The 24,223-nt window shown below is 42.9% G+C and overlaps 1 protein-coding gene across 1 annotated transcript; it reads left to right on the top strand.

The window, feature by feature from the left end:
* On the top strand, positions 1-23,660 carry gas2l1 (growth arrest-specific 2 like 1). The gene is made up of 5 exons (XM_040156334.1): positions 1-1,022; positions 10,254-10,361; positions 15,428-15,524; positions 16,525-16,834; positions 18,759-23,660. Exons 1-5 carry the CDS (start codon positions 321-323, stop codon positions 20,848-20,850), a joined length of 3,309 nt encoding a protein of 1,102 aa, XP_040012268.1. The 5' UTR covers positions 1-320; the 3' UTR covers positions 20,851-23,660.
* The last annotated feature ends 563 nt before the right edge of the window (positions 23,661-24,223 follow it).

Below are 24,223 nucleotides of genomic sequence, written 5' to 3'. Positions count from 1 at the left end.
GCGTGTGTGTGTGTGTGGCCGTGCCGGAGAGCTCCGACTTGATTCTCACTCCGGGACCCGGTTCTTTAAAGGAAACGGGCTTCGCAGAGACATCCGGAAAACGCATCCATGCGCCAGTGGCACCCCGCGTCCCGAAATGCTTCTGACAACACAAAGCCCGGCTTCAAGGAGCTCCGATAAGAAACCGCACATGCAAATCGGCATGGGTGCGTCAACGCGGTTATTTCGCTGTGTTTTGCGGATGAGGCTTTGGAGCGCAGTCGTGCAATGAGACAATCGGGAATGATCAAGTAGACTTTATTGATACATAATCCGACAATATGGCTGATCAGAGCAACATCCAGTCCGCCGCCTCCAAGAGTATACGGCCCTTTAAATCCAGCGAAGAATACCTGTATGCCATGAAGGAGGATCTGGCCGAATGGCTGATCACCTTGTACGACCTAGATATCACTGCGGACACCTTTATGGACGGGCTGGAGACGGGCTGTGCCCTTTGTCGGCACGCCAACAACGTGAACCGCGCCGCGCAGGACTTCCAGCTGGAGTACCCGGAGGCTGCACAGTCCATGAAAGTGCCATGTAAAGATGTTGTCTTTCAGTCTCGCAATGTGGTGCCCGGCTCGTTTGTGGCGCGGGATAATGTGTCCAATTTCATCACTTGGTGCAGGCAGGAGCTCTGGATCAAGGACGTGCTCATGTTTGAGACCAACGACTTGGTGGAGAGATGCAACGAGAAGAATTTTGTTCTGTGTCTCCTTGAGGTGGCGCGACGCGGATCCAAGTTTGGCATGTTGGCCCCCATGTTGATCCAGCTTGAGGAGGAGATCGAGGAGGAGATCCGGGACCAGGAGAGCTCGCGGGTCGACGCAGGGGAGCTACTTGAGCAGAGCCCGCCCAGCAGGTGTTTCGGTCGGAAGGAGAGCAGTCAGAGTGTGGAGGATGAAGATGAACCCGCTCCAGAGCCGTTCATCTGGCAGCAGAAGAGAGTTTTATGTGACATGCGAAATTTGGACGAGTTGGTGAGTTGCCAGTGAAAAGATAAACATTCAAGCCACTGTATATTAGTATTATAATTTAACTACTCTGATTAACCCTAATTTATACCATAGGAACCCAGAATGTTTCATAACTACATTTTGATGCAGGCAAGTTGTCCTAGACTACCTGTAGTGTATTGACCATCACTACTCACAACTTAGTGGGAAATGCAGTAGATTCGCTGCAATGTCATGCTCCAAGGATAAATATGAGTCAGTTTTCCCACAAGCTTCTCATCCTCTGGCCTTGGTCAAAAGAAAATATCATCCAGTGTGTTTTGTCTGGTGCTAAACAGTATGAAGCAGCTGATAGAAAACTAATCACTCCCACAATAAAACACAGAAATGTGTCAAAAGTGAAGCACCTTCTCTGAAAAGAGGAAGACAGGCACCATATAGATTCCCCGTGGTGTGGGTGTGTGCATGTGTCTATGCATAACTTTGTTTTAGACTGTGCCGTTAAATTCCTGCTTGCCAGTACGGTCAATGTGTGTTTGATGCCTAAATTCTTGTGTTCTCCCACAGGAGAGCTCTGAAAAGTTACAGGTCAACTCAGTGACATTTGTCCTGAATTCTTGTGGAAATGTCAGCTCAGCCTCTACAAGAGGTTCCCAGAGATTGAAACGTTTTCATCACTGGTGACAGTCATCTTCAGCCTCTTCCATGTAGCTCGTCTATCAAGAATAATCAATACAATATCCTGCTGGCGAGGAAGATAGTTAATCGTCTGCTACTTCTGCAGCTCCTTCACCTGCACTACTAAAAATGTCCCTTTTGCCATTTGGGTTCTGTTACATAACCTGTCCTATGGAATTCAAACCATCAACTCTTGCCATTTGTCCTGTCGCACTGGTTGACCTTTGCCAGGCCGTGCCAGACGTGACCGCAGGCGTAAGGCAAAGATCTCATTAGGGCAAAGCTAATGACTAGACAGACCGGCGGAGCACACGCTGGGGTTGTGGGTGGAGAGAAGTTCATATTTTCAAGTGGATGAGAAGAATAATGTCTGTCTTTGACAATTAAAGACGTAACGGACAACGTAGCGGGAGGAAGGGAGACAGTCGACAGTCATACACATGCTGGTCAGGCAGGAGAGCAGAGCTCTTGTAGTGTAACCTCTGTGGACAGAAATAGGAGAGCATGTGGAGGAGGAGGTGCGCTGTTCGTATCCAAACTGTCTGGGTCCGCACACTCCCACTCATATGACAGTGCTGAGGATTGTACAAGCCGACTACATCTTGGGACAAAAAGATCTCAGGAAAGCTATCTTTCTGTCTTTCCTTTTCTGCCTTACGCACTACCACATCCCCCAGCACACGTACACACATGTTGTATACCGTTTCATCTGTTGCATTGTGACAGCCTTCGACTGATGTAGGATGTGGCATTCCCAGTCATCATGTGTCTGGTGAATAAAATGACCTCCATCCTCCCTGTCCACCCTTAGAAAATTGCTTGCATGTACGCTGCGCTGAACAGTCCACATGAGCAACATGAGGCTCTTCAAACTAGAAACCACAGCGGTGCTAAGATGAGAGGCTGCCATATTAAGATAGTACAGGATTATCACGGGTACTTTACGGTGTTTGCTAAGTTGTACTAACACATCCTGTCGAATGACTTCAGCTCTGTTGTCCAGTTCTCATTTTGTGGCCTAGACTTTGTGTGAGACATAATTCCTCTGAATACCTCTTCATTGCCTGGACTGGTGTATATTTACCAGGAACAAATCAAAATGAGTTGACCGTCTTTCTTTAAGTAGTTTGATCAATATCTGCTCCTTCAGCTACCCATTCAGTTCTTGCCGCAGGCCTCTCTGTCCCCCCTAACATGAGTCACAAGTTTATACTGCAGAATACTTGTGTGCTTTTCTTTGTATGTCTGTCTGATGTAGTGGCCTTGCAAGAGACTAGTGTCTTGTAATTACTGGAAACCTCATTGCTAGTAGACATGGGTATCTGACAGCGAGGGATGGGAAAAAAGTTGCAAAGGGCTTAGTTTCATTGGTCCGCATCTATGACACAGACCAGACTCTGTGTCCCTCATTCATGCAGGCAAAGGCGACTTGCCTGCATCATTCAGGATGGATTGTATTTCACAAGATGGTTTGGCTCTGTTTTCATTTTTAGTTTTCATTTTATTTACAGAGTTTTCCCTGTAAAAAAAATGTATTGAGATACCATTCATGATCACTTTGTTTTGAAACTAGTTTAAAAAAAAAATGCACATCATTTATCAACCTACTCATGAACTGGCTGCCTATTCATGTCCAATAACATTATTGATGAAATGTCATCAATTAATTACCAGGCCATTAACCCCCAGAGAGATGTGCACAACAGCCTCAGACGCTTGTGCAAACTGAAATGCTACAAATGTTAAGCTTCCATTTATAATATTTTCTTTACAAAAACCTTAATATGAGCCAGGAAATGGTGAAGGATAACATCTACCTACATTCACTGTTTATGCATGAACCCAGAACGTTGTCTTTACATGTATACACCCCAAGGATGTTCATATCCAATAAACACTCAAGTAAAAAATGTGAGCTATACATTATGTGCATGACCACCAAGTATTTTATGTTGCAGTCTATCAACTAGTAGGAGAAAGGCAATTTCGTTCAGACAGTTACTGTTTATAGGATCATATTTATTTATGTTTTTAGTTATTTAAAAGATTAAGAATCACATATTAAGAGCAACGTTTAATTCTCGTGTACTATTTTAAAAAGTTTTGCATTTTTTTTCTTGTGCAGCTTGTAGCATCTCATTGAGAGTTGTACATTTAGCAGCTCTGTATTATTCTATACATTGTTTGGTTGTTGGATGATCAAACTAATCTTCTTGTTGAGACAATACAAGCGAATCGATAATAGGATTACATGTCATTATTCTAATGAGTATACCAACAGACAGTGATCACTCAAAGTACAACTCCTTAGGACATCTGGCAATTCAATAAACAGTGAATGTGTCACCAGTTATTACTAGTTATGATTCGACCCTGAATACTGGTCTTATGTAACAGCAAAGTGACTCATTAAACTAATTGTGATGTGTTATATAAACTACCTGCCGGATACAATAGGTATTAAATCTAAAGTAAAGTTGTTGTTTATCCAGCTTACTTTCTTGGTTACGACACACCCTCATGTAAATACCCACCACCGCTTTGTCTCCCACTGATCTGCCACCTTGTTCTCACTCACCTCACAGTGGGACGGCTTTCCACTCTAAAGTTGAGGAAGTGGCCGGTGTCTCATTTCCTTCATCACAGGTTGAGTCAGTCATACTTGTGAGTCTAACAGTCCTCTTTTCCCCATTCCTGGGGTCGCCTTTTCTCAGGAGTGGTACGGACAGCAGCTTGTTCACATTGCTGTAAACTGTATGTCAATATAAACATGAAATTTATCCTTTTGCATAAGGGGATTTTCTTTCATATCACCATTAGAGATGGATTATGACAGCGACTTTGATTGATTCAGTATTTTCCTATATGCTGCACTGAGCCTTAGGCAAAAGAACATGGTCAGCCAACTACACAAGTAACCTTTTTGTGTATTTTCTAGGTCTTGCACTTAGGCCCTGGGCTTAATTGTAAAAACACAAGCAGTAGCTTTACAAACTGACGTATATATAATAATTAAAATTAGACTCACTGACCCCTTAATGATACTCTAATTGTTCTCATGCTTACTCCATGCATAGGCATCTATACAGTACAATATTTGATCTTATAAACAAGAGACCATAAGAGCTTCCCTGCGTGTGTCGGCTTCCTTCATTTGCCATCTTTCCTTCTTCCTGCTCACCGAGATAAACTGGTTCATGTCTCTTCTCACCCCAGGCTTCAGCGTTCAGCCCTAGTTGAGTTCATATACTATATGTGGGAGCCCTCATTTACCCATCCCCCGCCTCTGTCTCCGCTGGAGATGATAAAGGCAAAGAGCAGAACAATATGCCTTGTTGGTGGCATGGAAGAGAGGAAATAAATAGACTGCTACTGTTGGCAGCGAGGTAATCAAAGGCTGACATCTCATTCTTTTGAAGGAAACACCAGCAGAGCAGAGGGGAACGTTGATGTGTGTATTATGTCTGTATGGCCACTCTGCTCCATTAACCTTCTGTTCCAATTCATGCATTCAGGAGATAAAAAAAGGGGGGGAGAAGAAAGATAGTGTGCCTAGAGTGACTTTACTGTACACTCTGTTAAACCTGACTGCAGTAGATGTTTCTCTGGGAGGGAGAGTTACAGTAGAGAGAGTCAAAGGGAAAAGTAGGTCATCATGCTTTGCATTGGGTCACACTTGTACGCTGTGCTGAGAGAGTGTGGCATCATTCAGTGTTTCTCCCTCCTGTGCCACATGCACTCATGTTTTTAGGGGTTTAGTATTTTAAAGGTTATTGTCCCTCTAAACCTACCACAGTAACAGTACAGACGAGATTTCAATCCACTACTTTCCATTGCAGCAGGGTGCATGTGGAAACAGCTGACTCCACACTTTGCATATTAGCCGCTATATGTCTTTATTGCAGCGTTTGATGCTATCAGCTGATCTTTTGCATGACTATCTTTTAATATGGTGTCTATCTGAGCACGCTTCTGTCTGTGTGAGTAGTCTGGTCATTTCCTGCCTGCAAGCCTCTTCATGCTGGTCTCAGGTGGAGACTGTCAGAACGAGAAGCGAGTCCTCAGAAGGACATCAGTTCCTCTAACCTTGCCTGTCAGAGGGAGAGTGCTGAGTGTTGTCGAGCCTCTTCCAAACAAACTGGCAAATGAGTTACACACTTGCCTGATATTTAACTCCCTGCACTGAGTGATTACATTGCTGTATGACTGAAACAGATGATTAATGGAATTATTCACCTTACAGCACTTGATGTCCATTAGATTCTTATATCCTCGCAGCCCCAGATGGGCTTTTTGTCATGTGGCCAGGAGCTACGGATCGATTTTCAGAGAATGGTTTTCTTGAAGCAGTGGATGATGTCTGGCTTGGAGCAAGTATGATTACATTTTTCACCCTGATCAGACATACAACAGTTAAAGGAATGGTTAAACATTTTGGGAAATACACTTATATGCTTTATTGCAAAGAGTTAGATAAGAAGATTGAAACCGCCCCCATATCTGTTTGGTAAATTTTTAGCTGGATCCAGCAGCTGATTAGCTCAGCTTAGCATAAAGACTGCAAACAAGGGGACACAGCTATCGTAGCTCAGTTTAAAGATAACAAAATCCGTCTTCCAGCACCTCTAAAGCTCACTAACTAACAAATTATATCTCAGTTGTGGGGGGAAAAAAAAAGACAATTTGCTCCTCAACTCCAGGAAGTTGCTGCTCCTGGCAAATAACCCCCTCTAAAAAGATGAGTTGTCGTGTTTTGCTGAAGTAAACAAAAAAGATACAACCTGTTAATTAGATTTAGAGGTGCTGATAGGAGGATTTTGTTACCTTTGGACAGGCCAGCTCTTTCCCCCTGTTTCCAGTCTTTGTACTAAGGTAAGCTAATCTGCTGCTGGCTTTAGCCTTATATTTAACTGAGAAATATGACAGTGGTATCAATCTTCTCATCTAGCTCTGCAAAAAAAAAGCAGATAAACATATTTGCCAAAATGTCAAACTACAGCTCTAATGCTTTCTTCATTTGTGTTCAGTGCCAAAGTGTAATATTATTCTGTATCTCCTGTGTTCTCCCGATGCTACTAACATTAACTGACATACCTGACCCTGAGGCATTTATCCAACACTGTTTTTCCGTCTTGTCTCGGCTAGTCTGGCCTGTGGGACCAGCTGCTAACAGCCTCTAAATACTTATATATCCATGATCTCTCTGGTTCAACCCCTTAGGCTACAGGTCAAACATAATAAAAGAACATAGTTATCATTATTTCAGTCTTTCAGAACCTCCCTCCACCCCTCAAGTTGTTTAAAGAGATAATTTGAGCAAAGGAGGCTGTTCCATGTTCATGAGATGTAGCATGGTTGTCCACAGAGGAGTTGTTTTTATATGGGCTGTCAGGCTAGCAGTTTACTAGGAGGATAGACTCTGATATGTTTTCAGTGTGCATTCACAGGCTCGAGGAATGCTTACTTGTGGGTGGTGAAGCAATAACCTCTCAAGTTCCAAAAAATCTCCAGGCGCCCCCTGTGGCCTAGTTTTCTTGTCTCTCTGTGCTTATCTTATGGCGAAGTTGTTTCATCTTTCTCTGTCATATAAGCTAAGAGTTATTTTGTTCTGTTATTTTTTTTGAAAATTCGCCACATAATGTACTCTATGTGTCATGCCATATAATCTTTTATTCCTCCCAATCTCCTTTAGCGTTGAAAGCAATATGCATTCTGTCATAAGCTTCTTCCACTCTACAATTGTCTCATAGAAGGCACAGAAGGCGAATCCTGGAAACACCCTCAAGTAAATTCCTGTGGAGTGAGTTGTTGTAATGATCAGTTTTTATTGTTGGAGTTCTGCAATAATTATCCTTCGCACAGCAATCACAAAAAGAACTGGTTGCAGCAGGCCAGCACACCTATGTTTGATGAAAGCCATCGAGCAAACTGTGTAGTTACACACAGCTTGTGGAGTCATGAGGAGAACAGACAAATATTGAAATGGATGTGGGGCTCCTTAGTGTACATTTTAGCAAATATTGGCAACAACGTACATTTCCAGGTTATGATATCATGATATTAAGCTACGGTATACAGTCTCAGTGTAGTATGCTAGTCCACATTGTAAATCAGTAAAGAAAATGGGAAATAAAACCTAAACATCTTTATCTCTCCCCCTCCTATTTCCTCTCTTCATCCCTGGGGTTTGCTCAGCCCTCAGTCTCTGCCTATCTCTTCCATGAATGTCCTTTCAGATGTTTGCAGATCAGGAAGGAAAGGAATGAAGAGATTGTTGACTCACACTGAGTCGAGGTGTGGTCAGAGCAGTAGGATCATTAAAGGAATATGTACTGTATATGTTCTTGTACATTAAACTGCTCGTAGACAAACCCAGTTGCTCGGTTCAACGGGAATGTCACAGCAGTCTCTCAGTAATAAAAATGTTTCTCTTTATGTTCTCGCACAAACATTTCTGCATTCCTATCCTAAGACAGATGCAGTAGATTCCCAGTATAGGGGCATGCTGTGGATTGTTCAGTTGCTGTTCCTTTGTCCCTCTTTTCCTTCTCAAACATCTGCAGCTCCTACTGAAAGTGTCTCTCATGTGACCAGCATGCATCCATAATTCATCCTTCACTTTTTCTCAGTGTTCCAGCTCCACTTCCGCATGTTTCTTGCGTGACCATGTCTCATTCCTCCCGTTCTATCTCTTTCTGCACTGTGTGTGTGTGTGTGTGTGTGTGTGTGTGTGTGTGTGTGTGTGTGTGTGTGTGTGTGTGTGTGTGTGTGTGTGTGTGTGTGTGTGTGTGTGTGTGTGTGTTTTGGCTTCAGTGTGTCTGAGTGTACCCATGGTTGACACAGTCAAGACATGGGAAGTGCACACATTTCATGTCCAAGGTTCCATAGAGTAAATACTTCAAATGTCGGGGCTGCTATTGATTAGGTTATTATTAAAACACTTCATGGTTCGACTATGTATTCGCTTAGTGTTTCATATGAGACACAGTGTGTGAGTCCTGCACCTTCCCTCTGGAGGAAAACTTATGACCTCAGCTGAACAGCTCTGGGGGAGGTGTTTTGGGGTGAGAGAAAGGCTTTACTATAGCAAGAATGACAAAAAAGGAGGCAAACTTTACAGTTAAAAAGGGAAGGGTAAGGCTATGTGTGTGTCTGTTGCCATAGCAATCTTTCCATTAACTCACTGGCTTGGGTTTTTCCAAACAGTTTGTCCACCTACTGACAGAACGAAAAGACGGAGTGACAGAGCGGAAAGAAAAGAGAGCGAGCAAGCAGATGTAGAAATGTAATCAAAACAAAGAAAGACAAATATAGGTCTGGTCAGCTAGTGCACAGGCTAAAAATAATGGCTGAAAGACAGCAAAGCAGATGAAGGAGAAAGAGGGCTCAACAGAGGCAGGTGAGAGGGAGAAGAGAATGCCAGGTGAGATGCCGAGGCTTAGTGCTGATTCCTCCCTCTTTAATTTGCATGGGAAAGAGAGAAGGGTGCTATTTCAAGAAAATAACAAGGTGCCTCCATAATCTTCTGAGTTCACCATAATGTAGGTGTTGTAGGCCAAGCGCACACAAACACGCCAAAAGCAAGCTACAGTATATCCCATGAGCCATGTATAAAGCATGAAAGGTACTCTAAACAGCCAACGGGTGGGAGCTCAGTACCTGAAATGTTCCACTAACACATCTTTTGATCACTGTAACATCAATAAAATACACTCCTACCCTTTGTAATGGCTGCCCTTGCACACACAGTTATGTGCTCCGGTGCTTTCCTCAGTCACTTTGCTGCCTGACTTTCTCTCCCTCCCTGTCGACAAGTACACACACGCTTTTGTCTGAGAGAGATGCCAAGAAAAACATCAAAGTTGTCCAGTCCTGCGAGAGCCCAGGCCTGTGCAGCACAGGCGGATCTGGCTCCACCCTGCAGTTGTGTCTGACCCCAGCTGCCTAATAAGCAACCCCCAACCACAGCAAGGGCACCGGCTCTCGATTCAAAAACCCAGCCGGCAGCACAGGCCTGCTGACATCATCCCCAACACCAGTCTGGTTTCTGAGCTCTTTCTCTCTTCAGTTTGTGATGTCACAGACAGAAACATTGTCATGTAACTGCCTCGAGAGCTGGAGAAGGAGAGTATTCATTAGCATGTCCACATATGTATTTTTGTGCCTTTGAGACACTTTGCGGTGAACTAAATTACCAAAATGTCTTCAAGACATATCATGAGGCAAGGCTTTTGTGGTAAGAGAGCGGGGCGGGGCATTTCATCACTCAGTGGGTGCTTGGAGAGAAAAGTTGACAGGAAGATGACGCATGCACACACACACACCAGCAACCTCATATACTCAGGCAGCTGAGACTGCTCATTTCTCACACCATAAAACAGAGCCATTGTGTTGCTGACACATAGCGCTCAGGACCAGCGGTGCTTTGGTCACCCTTACAGATAGGTTTCTAAACATGATCTCATGTGGGATCACTGACTTCAAGAAGAGGAAGGGATCACAGTTGTGATCATGTTTGTGATGTCTGTCATGTTTGTGTGCTCAGACTATTAAAATGTCCTGTGTTGTTCTCCTCAGGTGCGTGAGATTCTGGGCCGATGTTCCTGTCCAGCTCAGTTTCCTATGATCAAGGTGTCAGAGGGGAAGTACAAAGTGGGAGACTCCAGTGCACTGATCTTCATTAGGGTGAGCCATCTCCAGCAGAAATCTTAACATCAAGTACAATTATCCGTCATTGTGTTACATATCCGTGTGTGCTTTACTTTTTATTTTCACAGAAAAAGGTACAGGCATATGAAAATAACTGCACATTAACTTGTCAGTGATGTGTTAAATTCAAGATGTTGGGCATCATGGCAGCTTTGACTGTCAAACACATCGCTTGTGGATTGTAATGGTAGTGTAGATTTTAAAATAAAATCTAATGACTAGCTACTTATTTTGTTTTTTACTTTTCAGTCTTTTAAATTTACTTTTAATTCCCAGTTGTATTTCTGCAATATTATTAAAACAACTTGACAAACTAAAACTGCCTTTGATTAGACCATCTCACAGCATGAATATACAAAATTCAAGAATAAATGTTCCAGCCCACTGTCAGGTCAGTTTTACTTAAAGGAAAAATCTGGTTTATTAAAAACTGGGTCCTATTTCAGGAGTTTTGGTCATCACTCCTATCTGTAATTATAACATTGTACTCGCCATGTTAATTGCGGAGATCTGGGAACAAAGCGACATCACAACAAAGAATTCAGGCGAGACAAGAAAGACTGTGATCCTATGGGTTTTAAAAAACCTCCCCACTCAATAATTTTGAGTAGACTTTACCCGAAGTTACCCGCCCTTCCAGATCTCAGAAATCTCTTTTTGTGGGTTCAAGATTATCGTAGCCGATAAACACAGTCAAAACCACAAAAATAAAACATTAGTTGTAATAAACCTGAATTATCCTTTATCCTTTAAGTCAGTTTTACACTACACGTTCAGCTGAATAAATACATAGGCTACTCTGGCCAATAGCATAGAAGACTGTGATGCCTGCGGTAATTGCATGGAACCATACGGTGCAGACATATGGCATCATATGTTGTTTCACATAGAGCGAGATTATGTGCAGCAGCAACAGAGAAACCACTCAGCTGCCTGGCTGTGTCAAAGCCTCGTGGACTATACTGTGTATGTAACAGCATTGTGATTTCTCTCTCTCATGTTAGTGTTTACACACTGCCTTCATCTGGCCCACTCCCAGGACTGTACTTTTTTCCACTGAGACACAAATAGAGTTTTAGGTCATTTCCTGAGTTTGTCCTTATCTTGGCTCCAGCCTGTTTCTGTAGGACTGTTTGTCTCAGTTTTAGTTTAAGAGCTGCCCCTTTACTCACATCAGGGCCTCAGAGGACTGGGCAGGGAGGCTGGTTGATACCAGACATCGATTTGGTGTCACTTACCTAAAATGTACATCAGCCATATTAATGGACTCTTTGGGTGGCTTTCCAAGTTGCCTGCATTTACAGGATCGGGCTTCCCAACTGCCAGTAATGTCAATATTTCTTCACTCTGACTGGCACCACTATATCCACACAGCGAGACGTGATACTTACAACCTGCTAAAATGTTTTGCACACCCCTGTCTTTTTCTGCATTTTCTACTTAGTGAGCTATACATTTATTCAAGAAGCTAAAGTCTGAAAAGGTTTCATATGTACTGAATTTAGTAGGACTAATTGCAAGTGACTGTTTGAAAACTATTGGGGTAGGGATTATTAATTTTTTTTCCGGACCCTCAGGTTGATTTAGAAAAAAAATAACATCCACCACCTAAGAGTTTAAAATGTATTACTGAGTTGGTACACTCTTAGACTCTTCTCACCAAAGAATTTAAGATGGTGTGATCTGATTTAATCCATGAATAATAAATGATAGATTACTTATTTTCACATTAGCCACCAGTACACACATAGAAGTAGCAATAGCAGTTTTCAAATTTATGTCAAATATAACAAAATTATTAATTTTCTAGCCCTTCTCCATAAAATAACAGGTTGAAGCTGAATTATAATATGGGCCACCTTTATAAGACACATTTAACTTCTTTTACTTTTTGTTAAGATGAAGACTAAATTGAAAGATGCAAGTTTTAATAGTACAGATAACATTTATTCACTCTATTAGATCTGTTAGATTACTATTAATATGTACATGTTCTCTGTGTTTCTCAAAACCATGATCAATATTGGTGCTATTATCTTGACTGTGATGGGAAAAATAAAGTCCTGAGAGAGAGACAGGATTGTTGTCCTCTTCATATGGCACCTTAATGTACCACTGCCCACAAAAAATAATAATTTGTGACTATTTGTTCCTTCACTAAAAATTAATCCTGCAAAGGAGGGCTGAAGTATCAATTTGGAGTAGGAAAAAATTAAACAACCCTTCACTGCTCTTCCCTTCATGAAAAATAAAAAACACATAACACCCCCCCACCCCCGACCTCCACTCCACCCCATATAATTTTCATACTGTCCCTAAGATGGAGTGTGAAGCGTATATTTGGAGCAGCCATATTAAATGTGCCTGTTTCGGGTTAGACTGTGTGTGTGTTTGTCTGTGTGTGTGTTTGTGTGTGTGTGTGCGTGCACGTGTGTCTGGGAGCCTTTGACTTGTCAGATTAGCTCTCTTCATACTGTCTCCGCCCCCTCCTGATTCCTCACAGGGGATGACAGTGATTATGCATATGCCTGACCAGCTACAAGTGCACCCTACACACTTCCCTTGTTCTTCTCAGGGCAGGAAGCAGGCAGCCACTTTGAAAGCCAACAAACCCCTATTCAGCTGCCAAAGCCGTGACAAGGATCTCAGGCTGAACGAAGGGATGAAGTGGAGAAGGCAAATGGGCGAACAGGCCATATGGAAAGAGGGGGGAGATAATAGGGCGTCTTTGTCCCCAGGAAGGTCGCTTCCCTAAAGGGAGGAGATGCCTTCAGTTGTGAGGCACAATGGCTGAAATGAACCATAAGCTTAATTTTTAAACTCATCAGCAAGATTTTAAAGAGAAATTGGTTCAACAGGCCCCCGCAAGGATGACAAGTCTCTCTTTTCACTGTTGCTATAGAAACAGGGATTGGGTCTCTATACTGGTGAAGACTATGATACCCCTTCAGTGGTTGGGAAATCTGGCAGCTTTGCCACAGATCTAAATTGAAAAATGGTCCCAAATAATCTATTCGGCTTCAACAGACACTCAGTGGTGCTGCAGCATTATGCATAAAATATGAAATGCGTAATAAGCTTGTTGGATATGGAAACCAGTGATACAGAATGAAATAAAACAAAGATTTAATCATACAAGCATCTATACTGTAATTTTGATCAACTGACCTTCTAATTTCTGATTATGCTGCAAGTCTGAGCCCATAAAAATTATAGTGTGGTACCTGTATAATGTAATGTACATTAATAGCTTTTGTCTTTTTGTCCCCTTGGTCAGCAATGTTTAATGTTTATGTTGTTTTCTACAGTCTCTGTGATCAAGGGTTTTGTGTTTCCATATCTCACATCACACAAAATAGGGATTATCATTAACAAACAGTGTCTGTTGTTAGATTACTACAGTGAATTGAATGAGCTGACAGTCTGGAAATTAGTACTGGGCAAGTCATGTTTTATGACTCTATAATTCTCTTTATAGTCATGCAGTTATCGCACTGCAATAAGACATTTGTTTATTTGGATTGCCAGTGGCTGTTACCCTCTCGGCAACCAAACCTCTTTCACTGTAAAAAACGAAAATAAAATAAAAATTATATTGAGATATGAAGCCATGTCTCTATATGTCACAACAACACCTCTATTGTAGTATACTGTAGACTTTGACAGTTTCAAGCAAAAATAAGTGATCACAGTGAGAGTCAGTAGTGACAGCAGACATACTCTGTAAAGTGCCTCAGCCAAAGTGTGTCTCCCGTTTTGTAAAAGGGTCTATTCCTCCTGTTCCTGTTGCTACTTTATACCTCCACAGTGTGTGGCTCTTTGTTAGCAGACCTTTGTGATCTTTTTTTTAATTGTGGGAGTTCATATCGCAACAATGCTCGGAATTTGACCACATATTCTCAGCTTTTCACTGCTGACTCATGATGGTCATTCAGCATCACACAAACAGTAAACCTGTTACTGGCATAAAGCCAGAGCAGTGGCGTGTAAGCAGTTTATACTCTCAGGTCTGATAGAGATAAGCAGATCAACTGTTTTGATGGATTTGATGTAGTAGGGGGAGCAAGGCCAATGAAAAGACTTGTTCTAGATTGGCAGGGATTGTATTAGAGGGAACGTGGGGTCAGACTTTGGTGCACATGCCGTGTCTGTGGCCTCTCTCTGATCACTTACTGGGAAGGGACCCAGAGATGAGACGCCATCCCACGTGTGATTTGGTGGACATAAACTCTGTGCCAGCCCGTACAGATGTACCATCACGACTTTGCCTTGCTAGCCCTCAGAGACACGGGTACATCTTTAAAAACATGTGGCTGGCAGACCCTATTACACAACCCAAGGCAGGGGGTGCATCCACAGGGCTGTCACATCAGGCAAAGTGTGCTGCTACTGTGAAGGCAGCTTCTGCGTGAAGGGAGTGAGGCTCTTTGGTCTGATCTTGTGGATGTTTGTGCCTCAAAGAGCAGAGGAGAGTAGGAAGTGACGGATCCACCAACCCCCCTCTGTTATGGCTATCCAGGCCCCCTCTCCTCTCTGCTCCTCTCCCTGAAAACTGAACTTTCAGCCTAGGAGAAGAGAGGACAGCAGGGGTGAGTTGTTACCATGCTAATTCACCCTGCTACCCTCTGAAAACATGGGAAAGCCAGCGGAGCGGCAGGAGAGAAAGAAGCCAAAAAAAGTGTGTCTTTCACAGCACTTTGGCTCTTTATTATGCTACCATACTCTGTTTGATTGTGAGTTGGCATGGCAATGAACAGCCCTCATAATGGCAGCAGCTGGGGGTGATGTGGGAGAAAGAGGAGTTGTGGGGAAGGGAAAGGCAGGGGGGCACAGGCAGGGGTGCATCTAGATGTTACATAACATTGAGGGCCAGCCAGCCTTCAGCTGGCTTCCCCACCGGTGGAATTTGCATATTTATTGACTTGTGCAGTGTTTGTGGTTGTGCAGTATATCAAAACGTTTAGCAATTCTATTTGTGTGTGAATGTGTATGTTTCTTTCCGTCTACGTATTGAAACCTTATTTTCTCTTTTCCTACCTCAGGTCCTTCGTACTCATGTGATGGTACGTGTTGGAGGGGGCTGGGACACATTAGAGCACTATTTGGACAAGCATGACCCGTGTCGCTGTGCTGCGTTTGGTGAGGTCACTTCCTTTTTCCCCATCAGATCCTTACAAAATAACTTCAGTTGTCTCAGTGTTACATAATTCATACCACGTTTAAGATTATAAACAAATGATTCATGTCTGATGCACTATGTTCAGACTAGGAGCAGACAATGTGAAGGTCAACATTTGAGAAATAATGTTTGTCATTCAGTACTAGTAGACATATAACTAAAATTTATACAGTTCTAAATTCTGTCCTTTTACCTTTTTTTTTTTAATTTTTGCTGTTGACTGATTTGTTATTGTTATATCACCCAGCAACAATCGATCTGTATCATACTAAACCCTGACCAGTATCGCATCCAGCCAAGAAATTTAGGTCTGGAAAATGATGCAAGTTGGTAATGGAAAGTGTGTGGTCACTCTGACTCCATAATTCCTCTACCACTACCTGATCCCACAACAGATTTGTGTAGCAGCTCTTCTCAACACAAAGCCTTTTTTTGCTTATGAAAAGGAGACCTAATCATTCGATATGTATGCTAACTTTGATCAGCAGCACAGTGGTACATGTTCATAAATACACTGGGTGAGACTGTCCCTCCTTATCCAAACTGCTGCTGAAGTGCAGATGTCAGAGGCTGACCATCTGACCTGGACAGCTGACACTAGCTGAAATCAAACTGGTGTTGGATTTCTAACCCCAAGAGAGCATGTCGAAGATCATACAGTATTAAGTGATTATGGAAATATTCCTTTCGTGTTCTATAAATGCTCTCCCTAAATGGTGGGATCAACAACATTTCTCTGATTGCCTTGTTTCACAAGTAAAGGTCATCTCTCTGGCTCAGCAAAACAGCACCAGTGTTTTATCAACTGCTGCTATCTAAGAGCTTGATGGCATTGATGTGGTTAGCTGTGATGTGTTCCTACACCTCTAAATGACCTTTATCCTTAGTGATCGTAGAGGCTGCCTGAGAATGTTAGTTAGAAGTTTGTCTTAACCACTTGTTATCAATCTGTCTCCACAGCCCACCGCTACCACCAGGCTAAAGCCAGTGGCCAAGGTCAGGGGGCCCAGAGCAAGTCCTCGAGCGCCCACTCCTCCCGCTCCACTAGCCCAGGTCCACACTGGCGAAATGATGGCATAGCACCTTACAAGCCCCCAGACAGGCGCTCCATGGAGCCCCCCTCTGCTCCATGTGCCTCCTCTTCCTCTGTACGGACAGGCCGATCTCAGAACACCTCGGTTCACACTGAGCTTGACTCTGGCGCAGCTCGTACTCTACTCCCACGGCCTCCACGAGACCGCTCAGAGCCCCGCCACTTTAATCCTCTCAGGTGAGTTTGAGTGTCTACACAAGCGTGCGGATAAGTGTATGGTTAAGCGTGATACCATGATAAGAAATTAATCTCTCATAAATAGCCTGGCAGGGCACGCCCAGTTTCGGCCTCTCACTCTTTCCTGCCCAAAGACGGGCAGGCAGACATGGCTCTCACACATACACACACACACACACACACACACACAAACACATGCGTGCGCCCACACACACACACACACACACACACACACACACACACACACACACACACACACACACTCACTCACTCACAAAGAATGGAGCATATACACAACAAATACACATGGCAAGAAGCCACAGATTAGACCAGAGCAGATTTATCTAATCTCAGGTGACATTGCCCTGATAAATCCGTCTCACACAGCCACCCTATAGCACCCCCCAGTGGCTACAAGGTAGACACCAAACATATTTACTCAGCTCTCCTTTCTCCACACTCTTCTCGAATCTACTTTCATTCAGCTAATTAGACTATTTATAGTCTATCATGGCTGGGAGTCTGTGAGAGCTGTATCTAAAATCTTTCTTCTCTTGCCATGACAAACAGATGGTCTGAATCAGTATGAAACCAGAGCCAAACTGGTGGCATGTTAAGATCTTTATAGGTGGCTGGTTCTATGGGATTTAAAGACAATAATATCTGCTCCTGCCCTCCACGAAGCTGGCAAAAGGTTTAGTTGGTCACATACCTTTCCCCTATGTCAGAGTGTGAAGGCACCATTGTTTAACACAATTAGGAGCTGAATGGTGGTTTACTTTGGCTTCCAGCCAATGTGTGGCTCATTTTTGTACTGAGAGATGGCTCAGACTTGACGTCAAGGCAATAGCTCATGTGAATTAACCCTGTGTGGGATGGGCATCCCCTTTCAAGTGCGCCAGACTAGATAAAGACTAATCTGACAACTATCCCTAAACAACTGTTCACAGCTAACTGGGGAAGTAGGTCAACAGGTGGACTCCATGCAGGCCAATTACCATGCCTGAATATATATAAATCTAATTTCTGAGGATAACTTTAGAAGTCTGGTGTAATAAATACTCTAATTAAAGGCACAGTCTGTGATTGAAATGAAAACAAAACTGTATCCTCGCCACCAAAATTCCAAACATAGGACTACAGCATGCTGTGACAGTAACTTAATATGCTGTTTTCAGATGCTTTATATGTTTTAGTTACACCAGGTAGATTTTTAAAATTTGGTTTAAAGCAGGCCAACAAGCTCTATCATAATTAGTCGAGAAAAAGACCAAATGCTATTTTCTTACCTACGTATAAAAATATATATTTGAGAACTCTTGATATTTTCTATGTCACACAAATAACACAGGCTCTGATGAGTCTATAAATATCCAATTTACAGTGCACACTTTATTGATCTGTACTCATCAAATCTATCTAGGTTGTGGTCTTCCTGTAAGTGAACTATGAGCTGATTAAACAGTTAAACCTTATGGTTCTACTGGTGCGTGACAGTGGAGTGGTGTCTGGGTGAGAAAGGGCAGTGCTGTGTGTTGGGTTAGAAAATCTCCAAGACCTCTAATCCTGCCCCCCACTTGTTCTTATCTTCCCTGTAATCCCCCTGGCTGTCACTGCCTACTGTTCCAAGAAACGCCGAGCCTTAGGTCGAAAACACTGTCTATGGGCGACAGTGGAAGTTTGAGAAATACTCACAAATCCTCAACATCGCACATCATGTGTCACCTCATGGTATCGCAGAAAGATAATTTTTACGATAAATCTGTTGGAGCTGAGTCAGAGGCAATATGATGCCTCTGTACCATCTGTAAAGTCATATGAGTAATGAATGTAAACTGGAATAGACAAAGTCTGGACTATCTCTTTTAAGTACTGGGTATTATTAAAAATATAAATGACTCTTTGTCTTGTCCCTACATTTTAGGAACAAGGAGACAGTGTTGCCACTGTCAAGACGTCTGTCTGGGGACAGTGACTCCTCTACAGCTTCATCTAAAGGAGGAGGAGGAGGAGGAGGAGGAGGAGGAGGAGGGGGACGGTACTCTCTTGGTGGTCCCTCACGGCGCTCTGGTGAAGAGGTAGTCCTGCTTGTGAATCGCAAGGAGGGGAAGCATGTGATTGAGAGGCCTGGAGCAGGAAATCAGACGCCATCCTTGCGTCCCTCACTGCCCCGTGCACGCAGTCAGTCCCGGGAACGTGCTGCACTCGCTCCAATACTGAAACCCAACCCACCTCAAGGATCCTCTGATGGAACACGGACGTCTCGCACAGAGAGGGGCCGCTCCCTCGGAAACGAGGGCCCGAGGAGGCTCCATGCTCCACGTTCCCACAGCCAGAGTAAGTTACCTAGCCGTACTCGGTCCAGTGATGCCAGCCCAAGTCCAGCTCCCTGCTACAGAGACCCTCATCCCCCACCTTCAGACAGACGAGAGGACCCTCGGGCCAAACAAGTGCCCCCGTCCTCTCCCAGAGTAGGTGGTGGGTTCACCAAGAGGCAGTCGTCCTCATGCTCTAACTCACCTGTTAAAGGGGTCCAGAGCAACAACACCGGCCCAAACAAAAAGACTGTAACTACTCCCAGACCTCCTGCCCCTCGCTCACCCTCTATAGGAAAAGGCAGACTACTGCCACCGGTAACCTCAGGAGGTCGACGTTCACCACACTCATCTCCCCGCAACTCTCACCATCATGCTGCACGCTCCCCTCGGACATCACAAGGCCCGCGCTTGGCTGGGCGTGGCCACCAGAGGAACTGGCCTGGCCTGGAGCACCAGGAGCCCGAGGAGGGGGGACTAAGCTTTGGCTTCCAGATACTGCCTACGCTAGACCCCCAGAGGGAGCAGGACTTGTATCGCAGCTTTGAGGCTGAGTTTCTGGCCAATACACAGCAGGCTAGAGGAGTTTCTAGTAAAGCCCCAAGAGGAGCGACCCTGCAGGGAGCTAGGACACATTCAGTGCCAGCAGTCCCTGATCCTAATGTCACTGACTCTGCCTATTCCTCCTCTAACTCCTCCAGCTCCTCCCTGAATGTGGGGGCAAAGATAGGAACTCTCCCTGACCTCAGGGAATCCAAGAGAACTAATCCCCGTCACTTCCCACTTGAAGAGCCCTTAAATTTACTTTATGAACACAATTTTGGAGGACCACACAACTTTGGTCAACGAGAGCCTGAACACTGGGGGGAGCGTGGAAGGGGTCTCAAGAAGCTCCCAGCGATCTCCAGTTCCATAGAGGAGAGGGAATTCCCATCTTCCCTGCCAGGCCTTGGAGACACAGAGTCAGACAGTTTAATGAATCAGGTCCCCTCACTACCTGCTTTCCACTGTAGGAATATGAATGGAGACCATGGAGGTTGTCCTCCTACAGGGGGGCTTACATGTCAGCAGGGTCAGCTTTCCTGGAGCACAGGGCCAGAAGGAGATGTTCCTTTTGAGATTCACCAGCCAAACCTACCTTATGACCTGGAAAATGATGATGGGAGTGATGACCTCCCACCCCCAGAGGCTTGTCCGTCACCTGTGCCTCTTCCCCCTTCCGAGGACTGCTCCTTCCAGGATTCCTCGAGTGAAAACTCTTCCATGTGCTTCAGCTTGAGCGAATCCCGCTCTGAGTCCCCCCCACCATCTTCATCCCTGGCCAACGGGGACACCGATGGGGAAGTGCTGCAGAATAAGAAAGGACAAAAGAAGGCAGAAAGGGTAGCCCCTATCTCCAAGCACAAGCTTAGAGCAAGAATCAGGCCTCGCACTGACAACAGGCCAGAAAACAGCCCCTCACGTATTCCCACCCCGGTCAGCTACAGAGATCTCCAGGCTCACGACACTCTTTCCCCTTGCCACACCCCACCGTTGTCCCCTCATAGCTCCCATTCTACTGGTCGTCCAGCCACATGCAAGAGCCTGCACCAGGCCTTTGCGGATATGATCCATCCTCAGCCACGTTCCCCAGCCATGGGCAACAAAGATTGCCCCTACCCTGGACAGTCTGGAAGCCTGGACACTGAAGCTTGGATGTAACACAAAACTCATGGGTATGACACAGGGGGTTGTTGTCATGAACTTTGACTACTGTGTAAAAAAACAAAATACAAACTTAAGATTGGGCTATAGGCTGTTTTCATTGCATGTAAAACACTCCTTCTTTCTCACTTAGTTTCTACCCTGAATAACTGCAGGGGGTTCACGTTGCTTTTATTTTGCACTCAAGCCAAATTATTTATTACCAAAGGAATGGTCTTTAATACTACTTTTACTGTCGTTTTAATGTATGCATGGGGTTGCTTCTGCCAATAAGGGGGTGTTTTTTTGCAAGACACTTGTGAAATTCTCATGGTTGATACAGAGAGGTAGAGAGAGAGCATATGTGCTGCCATGTGCCCCACTGAGGGGGTATGGTAAAGTGCCAGAGATTTAAAGCTGCAACTCTATAAACAGCGGAAACCACTACACCTTTAGTCAGATCGATTAGCTCCCTCTTGTGGTTTGCCATAGCATCTCTGCTTGCCTTGATAATCAAAGTACTGGTGGGATGGTGACTGTGATATTTTCAGTCTCTCCACATTAGTGGTCTTCATATATGACTCAGTATACTCATATTTACAATATACAACTAAGAGACAAAGGTACCCCGATCATTCTTGTGACTTTATGAACACTACATGCACTACCAATCTCTGTACAGTTGTCTGATGTTATTATTAATGTATGATGTCAGCCTTTCACACTCAGTCGATGTAGTCGAGACAGATCCAATGTTTTTAAAATGATAAATGTGTTACAGGTTTTCATGGTTATGTTTAATGCAGTAAAATTTTAACTTCTACTTCTAAGTGGACTGAGTGTAAAAATTTGAGGAGCGGTGAAGGTTGTATTACTTTGTGTCATTGTCACTGAAACAGATATGTTTAGCGTTCTTCCTCTGACCAAACAGTACTCTGGAATACAATGCTAAGTATATATGCGCAGAAGTCAAACGTTAAGGAGAATGAATGTGTAAATACATGTTGATGTGCTCACTGAAAGATGTGGGTATTTTGTATATAAAAAGGCATTGAATATACAGTTTAATGTACATATCCACTGTATTAAGTTCTATGCTGCCTTAGCTATGCAATATTGGTGTTGGAAATGCCTTGACAATTCCCCTTTGCCTTAAAATGTATCACAGGTTCGTTTTTGAATGTTTTTGCTCAGCATCACTAAGATCTAGTCGGTAACACTACATTGCCATCATTAACTGTTTTTGATAGTAGAAATTGGAGAGTTTGAGTGTGAATGTGGGGAAAAAAAGTGAGGACCATTGCCAATTTTTATTATAAATTTTACTTGATTTAGGTGTACAATTCATGATAAAAATGTATTATTTATTGCCTCTAAATCCAACTAGTTGTTTTGAAACACGAGAAGCCAGATAACCTGCTTTGCTGATTGATTTCGAAGACATGACACAATGTGTGGTGACATCTAGTGGCTAAAGACAGACATATTTTATCCACAGTAAAAAGAGAAACTGTTTTCTTGACATGGCAACCACTTCTTCCATACTTTTAGAAAGTCTTGTTCTGGTGCTGATTAAAGCCAATAGAGCCAATAATGATGGTATGAAAAGGTGAAGTTTGATGGATGAAGAATGATTTTGACTTGATTGACTGCATGTGTGCAACAGTGCATGAATAATAGATACTGTAACTGGATATCAAGGTTCTCTTGTGGTAGCTCTTGCACAGTTATCATCAGTAAGAGAGGCCAGACTCCGGCTACAGTATTTCTGTGTCTGGTATTTAACTGCTGTGGACTTTGTAAATTATAACTGAAAGTGGAAAAGTAGGAATTGTAGTGTCAGTGCCCTGCAAAAGCCCTATAACCTCAAACAACATCTTGTTGTAAATTAAGAGAAATTGGGGGCTATTTCTTTTTGAAGTTTTACAGAGGTTAAATGTTTCCCATAGAGATTAAGAGAGAAAAAACAAAAACATTTGTGATAAAATCTTTTTTGCAGGACACTTACACAGTGAATGGGCTAATATTAGGAATGTGCATATCTTGGTGTACATACTGTATGAGAATATGTACAGAGTTGGAGTAAAGAAGGGAGTGATGTTGGTCTAATTTATTTATTTATGAAATCAAGTCTCAGTGGGCTCAAATGACATCTATGTACCAATTACTGTAAGTGAATAAGTGTTGAGGGAAATCCAAATGAGGTGGGGCCTTTTAAGATTTTTCAATTTTTTCAATAGTATATATATAGTAAAGAGACATAATCCTTCAAAATGTTGCAAGTTTAAAAACTAGAATGATCCTACAGACAAACTAAACATATTTGGGCTGTTTTGCAGTATTCACAGATACAGAAATTTGATTTAATGCTAACTCCTCATTGCTACAAATAATGATGCACCAGTATTGTTAGAGCTACATTGATCCAATATGTAGCTGGTTATCAGCTTTGTCTGTACAAACAGATACATTTACATGTATTCCAATGGCTTTAAATTCAAATTTGTTTGGTCTTATTTGAACACATTTGCATTTTGATCAGCTGGTTTTTAAAATCTACCAGTTATGTGAACTGTGACTTCATACAAACATGCCATTACAGTTGGTAATCAATCACAAAATCAGTGATTGTCCTTACATAGTCTGCTATTTGTCCTGAACAACTTTGCAGATTTCATGAAACTCTCTTTTCCTCTCTGTTCCCAACCAGTGAAATCTGAATGTTCATGATCAGACAATTTCTTGTTTACTGATGTTATTTTCACTACAACTTCAGTTAAATGTACAGATTGCTTGATATTGTGGAATTTGTATGTATGAAATAGCAATACTACAAGATTTCACTTTTTTTTTGAAGTTGAGAAAACTGTCAAGTTTTTCTTGTAATAAATATTTTCCTCTGAAGTTTTATGAATTAGCTCTGATCAATTTTTGCTGTTGGGCTTTGGTAATAGCACTGAACAGGCTGGGTTTGGATATGGGGGAAGTCCTGCACCGCCTGTTTGAGAAAAGCCAAAATGTGAATGTGAATAATTACAATATTATGTTTCATACACAATGTGATTTACTAACTTTTTGTATATGAAACAACATTTCTTTGTTGCACAAGATCTAAGATACTGTGTGTAGTCATCCAATTTGTGTAGTACGGTGATACTTGATGATCTCCTTGTGCAGATTTTGCAGTCTTAAGTTCTAAATATGTTCAAAAAGTGATCAAACCTCTTGCCTACAGCAGGATTTTTAGAAGAATCAGTGAGCATAAAGTCTCAAATGTGGATGATTAATTATTATATATTTCCAACACTTATAAGTCAGTACCCACGATAATTTGTTTTAAGTACAATTGGACGAATATCAGGATATAAACTCAATATAAGTAGTGTAGTAG

This window comes from Xiphias gladius, chromosome 19 (genome assembly GCF_016859285.1).
Source record: "Xiphias gladius isolate SHS-SW01 ecotype Sanya breed wild chromosome 19, ASM1685928v1, whole genome shotgun sequence".
In the NCBI taxonomy this organism is placed as follows: domain Eukaryota; kingdom Metazoa; phylum Chordata; class Actinopteri; order Istiophoriformes; family Xiphiidae; genus Xiphias; species Xiphias gladius.
The sequence above is the reverse complement of the archived record's forward strand: the minus strand, read 5'-3'. Positions and strand labels throughout refer to the sequence as shown.